The sequence below is a fragment of the Lepisma saccharinum genome, chromosome 28, assembly GCF_977018435.1.
Source record: "Lepisma saccharinum chromosome 28, izLepSacc3.1, whole genome shotgun sequence".
In the NCBI taxonomy this organism is placed as follows: domain Eukaryota; kingdom Metazoa; phylum Arthropoda; class Insecta; order Zygentoma; family Lepismatidae; genus Lepisma; species Lepisma saccharinum.
Window position 1 is genome coordinate 10,646,665 of NC_139256.1, and position 10,622 is coordinate 10,657,286.

At 35.1% G+C, this 10,622-nt stretch overlaps 1 protein-coding gene across 1 annotated transcript; it reads left to right on the forward strand.

Moving 5' to 3' along the window:
- Nucleotides 1-497: 497 nt before the first annotated feature.
- On the forward strand, nucleotides 498-10,290 carry l(2)k10201 (zinc finger protein 511 lethal (2) k10201). Its single transcript, XM_083114232.1, has 3 exons — nucleotides 498-644; nucleotides 4,436-4,637; nucleotides 9,644-10,290. Exons 1-3 carry the CDS (start codon nucleotides 526-528, stop codon nucleotides 10,106-10,108), a joined length of 786 nt encoding a protein of 261 aa, XP_082970358.1. The 5' UTR covers nucleotides 498-525; the 3' UTR covers nucleotides 10,109-10,290.
- The last annotated feature ends 332 nt before the right edge of the window (nucleotides 10,291-10,622 follow it).

Genomic DNA, 10,622 nt, shown 5'->3' on the forward strand with positions numbered 1-10,622 from the left:
GGAAACAATTTTGTTTAAAGCCTGCAAAGTCTCTATTCTATCTTGCGGTGTCCTGCTGCAAGTACATTTAGTACAAGCGTGTGTTACTTAATAAGTGATATATTATTGTTTTCTCCAATTTCATCTTAATTTAACTGTAGAACAAAAAAATATAGGAATATTCATTCTAATTTTTCTTTTATCAATTATCATCATGTCATTTTGTGTTCATTTATCAATTTCATCATGTCATCACTCATCCCCATCTTCGCAAATTAACCAAACGTGGCACAAAAAGCAAAGTAAAATAAAGCTAATTAATCAAACCTTCCAGTGATGTTAATATGAATGTATTTCTTTCAAATTAGGAAATATTGGGCTTGTATCTGTATCTCATAGACATCTCTTCAAGTTTTCCATGGGATTGTTTTCAAATATATCCATTATAGATGGAAAAATTATACTAATTAGCAAAAGACGACATGTACTCGTAAGTTTATTTTTTTTTTTCCAGTTATGTTAAGCTTTAAGGAAAGAGTTGCTGAGATGGGATTTTGTAGGAGACAGCCCGATGACATATTTTTTGAAGAGGGTGACAGAATGTGTGGACCTTATAAGAGATATGCTGTCTATGATATTGATGAGGAGGAATTGTGCCATGAGCAGTAAGTTTTAATTTCTGTAGTGCATAAAATTTATGTAGTTTGGAAATGCTCACAAGTGAATCAAATTATTGGTATCAATGTTAAAAGTGCTCCATTTGTTATTACTAGGGATGTGAAGTTTTCATTTTAACAATAACACCGAAAAGTTGAGGAAAGCAAAATAAAGTGTTTAAAATGTATTTGGGAAGGTTGAGGAGGCAAGTTTTCAGTGTTTCGAAATCGTGAAATAATGCGAATTGGGCCATTTTCCAGAATAACACTGAATTTTGCACTTTAACGCGAAAAACACTGCGAAATATGCAATATGAACTGGGGATAACACTTCTTTTGTTAAGAAAGCTGATGAAAGTTTGATTCAAAAGAGATTGTCACGCTTCATTTATTGCAGTTTGGTGCAGAAATTACTGACAGTACTTTGACCTCATCCTGAAACAGAATTCACTGTGGGGTTCTTCTCGGAAAGGAAGTTTCGTAGAAAGAGGGGAATTTTCAGGGAGAAACACCTGTTGTGGGGAGGGACTTGGGGGTGTGGGTGTATGTGTGTACACAAAACGGTATTTTGAGGTTGGCATTGTTAGGGAAATTTCACTCAGTCAGAATCACTGATGCTGCATGGTTTGTGCATCGTATTGCATTTCCTTTTCGTTCTGTGGTGTACTTCGCAGCAAGCCAAAGCCAGCAGTAAATGCATTATTTTGCTTCTGAAAGATTTTACGCTTCAGATAAAACTACTTAATTTTGTAATCACTGAACTGCGAAAGGATTTCGTGACGAAGCACAATGGAAGTGAGAGGCACAAGAAAAGAAAAGTTTGCTTCTTTGAATTGTTGTTGTACGTCCACTTTATGTACATAAAGGCTAATCGGGACTGGACCTACAGTTTAAAGTGGAATCCAAACCGTTATGTGCCTCTACCTGGTATCGAACCTGGGACCGCATCATCACTAGGCAGCGACGTTACCACTATGCCATAGGGGAGGCCCGATAATAAAGTAAAACAAACCAGCAACTTTCTGTCGTCGAAGGCTTTGAGAAGCTTAAAAGAAGGAAAGAAGACAACGAGTACATCGCAGTTCAAACTTTTGAAGCCTTTGTCAAAGGAATCATTCCATTATTGGAGTGAATGGGGGGGGGGATGCTCTTTTTCTATTTATAAGTGTGTTTTGTGTAAGAAGTGTTGTGTTGTGAGTAAATACTGTGAACATTGACTACGCACCATCTGTGCATGGAAAACTGAAGAGTAAATTTAAGGAAACAATTTTTGAAAATTTTATTCTGTGAGAGTGAAAAAGTTGGAAATATTATGTTCAAAGCTTTGGGTGATATTCTTCAATAAACATTTTATATTCAGTGGCCGATGAGATGAAATAGTTTTCCAAGTGCAAGAAATTTGGTAATTTCTCACAAAGGTAAGCCTTACATTTGTTTCTCTTTGACATTAAAACTAATATTTGCCTCAATTTTCAACGACTAAAGTAATGCGAAAATCTTATGCTTAGAAAAAACAGTAAAAATGCATGTATAAATAACACCGATTTTCAATTAATAACATCGAATTTTGCCTTAAAGCGCGAAAAATAACACCGAATTCCAGTAAAAAATATCACCGAAATTTAGGGAAAAATAAAATGAAAACTTCACGTCCCTAGTTTTTACTAGTTTTCCCTATTGCCACACTTTTATGTAGGTGCGAATAAAATTCTAGCACTTAGATGTTATGGCCAACAACTTCACATAATAAGAAAAATATTAAAAAATACTTACAATTGGCTCTGTTTCCTAGACCTTCTTCATGTTTTTTTAAAAAAACAAAACAACTACATTTTTCAGAAGGCAAGGATCTTAATGGGATAAAATAGGAATGTACATTCACATTATATTCTTTCAACTATTTTGCCTTTTGACCAATCTGTTTATACGAGGGACAGTCAAATAAAAACCTTAATTTGTTTTAGTTTTTTTTTAGTTAGTACATTTCTGCATGTAGAGTTGTACAAGTTTGCTGCATCTTAGTACATATCCATTGCTGATACACACATATTTTCAAGTCTTGATTTAGTGCCTGTATGTCTCGGGAAGAAGAATCTTTGGGATGTACTCGCAGTCACTTATGACTCATTGCGAAGGTCCTTCCACGCATCTGCCTGCAAACTGAAGCCATTGTTGTACTTTTTCCTCCATTTGTAAACTTTCTGGCATGGTAATCATGCATAGAGATATTGAATTTTAATTTGACAGAGAATATCTATAAGTTTTAGGCTTCCAGAGGGCAAGAAACCACTGGTGTGAGTGTGTGAAAGAGGTGCCATCTTTAAAAATTACAAAAATGGTGTTGCGAAGCTCACTTGATCAGTGTTGCACCCTTGAGGTGGTCATTTTGTAAATAACATTTGATACCTGATTTAAATTTGACCTGTATTCGGGTCATTCCATGTGAAATCACCCAGAGCAGGTTGCTTCATAGTCATGGATTTGTTTCAAATTTTTTTGTACTGATAGATACTTGGTCCAATATGACAAATATGTAATATTAGACTTGTCCAACAAATATTTTGAAAATTTGAAGATTTTCAGAAATTGAATGGACGAACGAAAGAACGCACCATGTGACACAAAATATGTAATATCTTGGAAACTATGTGGAGTATTTTGATGATTTAGGTATTGTTGGAGAGGAGAAGGACAGTCTTAACAGAAAATGACTATAATACCACTCTTACCTACTTCGAAAGTAGAAAAATATTTAAATAAAGTAAAATGTTGTGATGAAAAAAACACTCCACTTCGGGTAATTTTTTGATAGGGAGTCCCAGGTTGTACCACAATGAAAATTTTGCACAGCATAATCAATACATGACAAACATAATATTAAAAAATCAATAAGGTAATACTTTTCATAGGAAAAATTTCACAGGATTCAGTATAGGGTATATGAACCAATTTCCCACGGGCATACAGCTATATTTTTGACAAATGGCCCTAAAACACTCACTAATTACCACTAATATGAGTACACATAATATTGTTAGAAATGTTGAATAAGTGGGAGAAGCATTATTATGGTGTCCATCTATTTTTAGTTCATAGAAATTGTACTTGAGACCAGAATTTTTGTCCAGAATGCATATGGGTCAGTCCACACCAAATGTTCCAGCACTGGTTGCTTGACCACTTAGAATTTTCAATATTTTTGTTGTTTTAACACATATGAAGAGACAGTTCAGAGCAGGCATTATTTTTGACTTTGTTTAAAAATGCTGGCCTTTTTTTTTTCATTGGCTTCAGGTATTTTTGGCCTTTGCAGACAGTTGCGATAATTATGATAGCTCAGCTAAGAAAAATGATAGAAAGCTGTGGTAAACAACATTGTTTTCAGTACATTTCAAGCATTATTTTATGTTCTGTGCATTTTTTCACCGTCTCCAATGAAAATGGCTGAAATTTAAGGCCAAAATTGATATTCATTTTTGAACAAAAGTCAAAGTTTAGGATTTTTTTTTAGATAAAACATATGCTCCAAAGTTTTGGCAGAAAATATTTGAGCTCTGCTACTGATTTCTTCTTCTTCTTTTAGCCCATATAGGGGCTGATATTTTAAAAAAATATGAAAATCTGACATTTTCAAAGAGCTTTAACTAGAAGAAGAAACCAGTAGCAAAACATTTTTCCCATCATTTTTAGTCCTTGAAAATGTAAAATGAGGGTTCAACTGTTTTGCCATAGAGTCAACCCTCAAAACACCAGTTCATTTAGCTGCTCTTACATAATCCAGAATGTTGTTTGTTTTCCAGGTTTCCTACAATCTCCTGCCAAGTTCCTGGCTGCATTTTGGGGTTTGATACGTTACTAGATTATGAGCTGCATTACAATTCAGTGCATCGCTATGCGTGCAGTGAGTGCAAGAAGAGACTTCCCTCAGCGCATTTGCTGGACTTGCACATCACAGAGAGTCATGATTCTTTCTTTGCTGTGCAGGCTGCAAAGAAACCGATGGTAATTTTGTTTCAGCTTTCTATGAGTATCATGTTCTAACCTATCATCACGCCAGTGCCAGAACCACTAATGTGCCAATTCTTACTTTCAAATTATTTTCATATTCAAATTCCTGGGTAAAACCAGGTTTTACATTTGGCTACAGTTGTCATTGGTAAACTGTGTACATACTTATGACTAGGGGCATGCATATTTCGTTTTTAACAAAAAGAACAAAATGTCAAAAAACACATTGTAGTGTTAATTTTTCATGTTTTTGAAAGGTGTGTGATGCATTTTGCTACCATGTTTTGTCATGAAATAAACACAAAATTTAGGGTTTATTTACCAACGCGACACCTTTTGAGGTCTGAATTATCCTGCAAGTTATGCAAGTCACGGACAATTGATTAATTCTGCTGTTAATATTGGAGAAGCAAGAATGAACTCCTTTACACAGAAATAAACTTAATATTTTGACAACTAGATAAATATGCTATTAGAAGTGAAATGTTAATTTTGTGTAATAAGTGTAGTTTTTAAATCAAATTTAGGATTTTATTCGCAATTTTAAAACCAAAATGTATTTTTATATACCACTTTTCATCTAATTTTTCACTGCTATAACACCGAATTTTTTTTTTTATTTACCGCTTTTGAACCCGAAATTGACTGTTTTTGTACTGAAATTTTGCTTTTTTATTTACGAAAATTATGTGCCTCTACGTATGACTATTGAGTCGGTCTTAGAAGTTAGCATAGAAATCTTATCAACAAAAAGTAGCCGCTTACGCGAAAAGTAAAAATTTGCACATTCATAGTTTTGGCATTGGTGTGATGATATTCATTAACCATTTCACACACACATGACAATCTTTTATTTTTCCAATGCTCATGATTCAAATTAGCAATGTAAATCTGCATGACAGGTGTGTGTCCATAATCACTGTAAAAGAAAATTACATAAGTGAATTGGCATTAACTTATTGAAAAAAAATTGGAGGCTGATTTTTGGCATTGCATGTGAACGTTCTACTACAAGACTAACAAGCCTCTACTTTCCCTCCAACTTTCACTTCTTAGATCTGTATGTATGCTTCATCCATTGGAGGTAACTTGTGACATCTAACGACAGCTAGTGAATATCAGAGATCCAGGTTTGATTCCTGGTCGAGCCTATAATTTTCATTAACTTTTCAATATGTTAATATTAATTCTTTGTGCCAGGAAGCTTTTCTTACAGTCAATTACACCTGTATATTTTTCCAGTACTAGTACTGATTCATATTGATAACTCAAACATACGAGGTGTGGCTAGAAAAAAACCGGATTGATGTTGTCGACAAAGAGCAAGCGGGTCAAGGTCAAGCGGTGCATGAGTGTATAACGTGATATCCTGCCTATCGACTGTGATTTCCCAGGGTGCACGGCGATCAGTTCCGCTGTAGCTTGTGGACGAAGTGAACTGTACATCTGTGCTCCGTCAGAAAAATGTTAAGTGGAACAGCATATCAATTTGAAGTATCTTATGAAAGTCGGAAAATCCGCCACAGAAACTTATGGTTTGTTGAAGGAAGTGTACGGAGATGAGTGTTTATCACGCATGCAAGTGTTTTGAGTGGTTTCAAAGGTTTAAAGAGGGACGAGAAGTGATCGTGGACGACTCTCGTCCTGGACGGCCTTGCACGTCAAAAACTGAATCAAACATTGAATTGATTCGAAAAGATCGTCACTTCAGTATTCGAGCTATTGCAAAACAACCAACATAATACATTACGCTCCTTCGTGAGCGACTAAGAAGACGATGACCTGATTTGTGGAAAAGGAAGTCATGGATTCTTCATCAGAACAATGCTCCTGTCCACACGGCATTGTCAGTCAAGGCTTTTTTGACCAAGCATGGGATCGCAGTGTTAGAACATCCACCCTATTCGCCAGATATCACTCTGTGCTACCTTTTTTATTCCCAAAGGCCAAATCAGCACTGAAAGGAACCAGATTTACAACCGTAGAATCTGTGAAACAAAAGCGACGGAGGTCATGAACATGGTTTCAGAAAATGATTTCCAGCACTGCTTCCAGCAATGGAAGATTCATATGGAGTGGTGTATCGATAGTTCAGGGGAGTACTTTGAAGAGGATAATGTTCGTATTGTACAAAATAACCAATAAAAGATTTTGTAGCAACAGTCCAGTTTTTTTCTAGCCACACCTCGTATATGAACAGAATATATGTATGTATATTTGCATAGCTCAATTACAATGTTTTATAATAAAAATCAATTTATATTCCAATCAATTAATCAAAGTCCATGGTTTTGTATCCTTTATAGTTAGGGTTGCAAGGTGTCCTATTTTTACAATTTGCTTTTATGTCCTGTGAATGTTCATATTATTAATGTAATATATAATATAATGTGCATTAAAACATATAAAATGTATCACTGTTCAAGTGTTGAAAAGCACTACCATATATACATACAGTGAAGAAGCAGGCAGGAGTGTCTCCAAATTTTAGTTTTGTGCATCAATTTACAAAGACATTTGCTTTAGAATATTCCAGAATTAGATCAGAATATTAAAATAGACGTTACGTAATCACAAAATACAGTTTTTCGTGCAAAATTGTTGCAAAATAACAATAAAGTTCGAATTTTGCATAATTTCCAGGATAATTAGGCTCTGCAAAAGTGTTGCGCAGCATTTTTGCTGACTCCGTGAAAGGCCAGTATTCACGAAATGTATCGGTAGATGAATTCCAACCGATACTTTCAGATACCTATACCACTGGTATCGGCTCAGCCCTAAAAATAGCAAAACTATATATATATGAAAAAGGTCAATTGGAATTTTGAATATATTGATTCACAAAAAGAATGTGTTGAAATAACAAGACAACCAAAACTACCTATTCATGAAAGCATACAACAATCTGAAGTTGGACCTAAATAATTCTGAAGGATTAACTTATATTAGAATATCTGTGGTTGTTTTATTCAGATCCTTCATACTTATATTATGTATATATTACATTATTAAAATCCAGATAGAAATTCACATATGAAATACTTACCTTTGTTATTAGTTTTGTACTAGTTTTTGATACTAGTAAAATAATCTTCTACCAGTAAAGTCTTACTGATTGGATACCAGAGCTATGTAACCACAGCCCCTGTCTATGAAAAGAATTGCTTACATACCACCTGTGGTTTGCTGTTTATGTGTGACTTTCAATTCTTCTGACGACTGCTTTACTCAGATCTTTGTTTCAACAATCTATGTTAAAATTAATAAAATATGTATTATTGTTATTCAAATGTACACATTAAAAACCCAGGTGTACCTGCACCACATCTTAATCATTACACAGAGTAAATCCATATCCAGGTACTACAGATTGGATATGGACTTATTCCATGTGGTGCAAGTATGGCTGAGTCTTTAATGTGTGCGTTTGAATATAATATTAATAAGGTTGATCTCACTGATATGGATGCTTGGAAATTGTAAGAATTAAGTTGTTCAAAATGTAAAGTAAAAAAGGTAAAGTGTTCCCCTGTGCATAGCACCACGCCATGAAGGCGTATAGGGGGTGTGGGGGTAACGCCCCACACTTTCTTGATCCGGTCGTGAGTGGGGGTGATGTGATCAGCATCACGCCCCTGACCGCCTTTACCCCCCAGGGTTTCCCCCAGGTACCCATGTTAACCCCCACTCACGACCGGATCAAGAAAGTGTGGGGCGTTACCCCCACACCCCCTATACGCCTTCATGGCGTGGTGCTATGCACAGGGGAACACTTTACCTTTTTTACTTTACATTTTGAACAACTTAATTGTGATCAATAGATAAGTATATTGTGATATACATAGTAAAATAGCTGTAACAGAGCAAATATGTACATTTACTACACAAACATTCAAGCTGTTAAGCACTTATGGACAAAAATATAAAACAAAAACAATTGAAGATATCACATACTAAAAAATCTGGCTTGAACTAGTTGCTCTAATACTAGTTATCTGTGACTTGGTAGGGGGCTCAAGATGGAACAAAGATAAGGACAGATATATCAATATGGGATGGTGATATATTTGTATAATAATTGTTGCTTTTAAAGATTAAACTTGGCAACGTTATAATAACTTGAATGTTCAAAATGTTGATTAATATTTTTTACATCTCACTTATATGCATCAAATTATTGTAGTTTCACTCCGAAATATTTAAAAATTACATCACATGAAAATAGTGGCTGTTTAATCTCAAAATCCCCTTTTTTTTCACACAGAACTAAATAAATGAAAACTTTGAATTTTGCGCAATATCCAGGATAGGATTCCACAAAAGTTATGTTTGACATTTTTGTGGACTCTGCAAAAGTAGCTCTGGGGCTCCCCCAGCCTCAAATCAACGGGTACCTTGGGGGTTAAATCCTGCTAGAGCATGATGCTGATCACATTACCTCCAAAAGCCGAGATCGATGTGTGGACCCAAATCCTCTAAATGTGCCTTCATGGCACTGTATTATATGCATGGGGAACTTTACTGGGAAAAGTAGCTGTGTAACGGGTGACTTTTTCAGTAAACACCCAAATATCAACCTCTCTTCCATGTAGTACATCCTGGACTCCTTTTTGCAAACTAATGAAGCTCTGATGCATATACTTGAAGCCATGATATTCCTCTGTGGGATAATGCCGTGTCGTTCCTACATGTTTGTGATTTCCCCTGATCCGTCTCATCTTAGCACCATTCATCCTTATCTTTGCGATTAACCAAAAGTTGCAGAAAAATGAAGTAAAATAAACTCAATCTGGAAAAAGTATCAGTGGATAAGTTCCAACCAATAGTTTCCAATACCAATACATCGGCATCGGAACTCATTAGAAGAGCTGAAATGCCATTACACAAAGAGGAAACCACAGTAGGGACGTAAACATTTCTTTTCGTAGCTTCTATTAGTAGCAATAAGAATTACATATCAGTGCATTGTAGTAATCGTATTCATTTCTGTTTTCCTTCAGTACCAGTGCTTCCTTCAAGAATGTAAGGTGAAGTTTAATAATGCAGACGAAAGAAGAAAACACTGCATAGATACTCACAAGTTTCCATCAGATTTTCGATTTGATGAAGCACGCAAGAAGAAGCCACAGTCGAGAAAGCAAGGTGCGAAGAAGAAAACTGATGGTGAATCAATGGAAATTGACAGTAAGCATTGTACGACAATGGAAGTTTCTCAGCATAGTGTTAGTTCCTGTGATGTGTCTGCAAGGGATAAAAAAGGTGGAAAACCTAAGAAACATTCGAAATCAGCTGTTCCGAAAGAATTTAGCTTTGGTTCTGGAGTTCCTAAAGCATTCGCTTCTAGTGATAAGCAGAAGGGGAAGCATTGGCATCAGCTGGTTGAGTGCGAAAAGACAGAAAATGTGACAAACATTGAAGACATGGAATTTTCTGATTTAAAAGAAACGTTGCCTGCTACTGAGTAAGTTGTTTAGTTTTGCCTTGTTGCATTGTTAAAGACATTTACAGAAAATGTCTTTCATGATGCCTTAATGGTTTCGTGTAAGGATTGAGGCACGAATTGTAAAATTGTTTTTGTCTTGGGCATTGTAGTCATAACCCTGGTCAATAATGTAGCAATTCTAATAAATAGTAGTGTATTTGTTGATTGTATATTTCATTTAATAACTGTAGTGTCTCATTCTTGTTAACCTTCTCCAGATGGGACTTAGAATATCGAGCTTTTCCCCAGGAGATGGGAGCTTTTTGCTGTTTTTTAAAAAAATCAAGAAAATGGTTGTTCAGTGTGTTATTATTTACCATATTTTTCTAAAATCTACAACACTTCCTCTTTCCACATATATAATTATGTTAAATTTTACATAATTTTTGTCATTTATGATTTTTTTCTGTAACAATTTAAAGTAAAAAAATATATATAACATTTCATAAAAGTTTCTGAAAACCTATTTTGAATAGGAACAAAAATAATTCATGAAA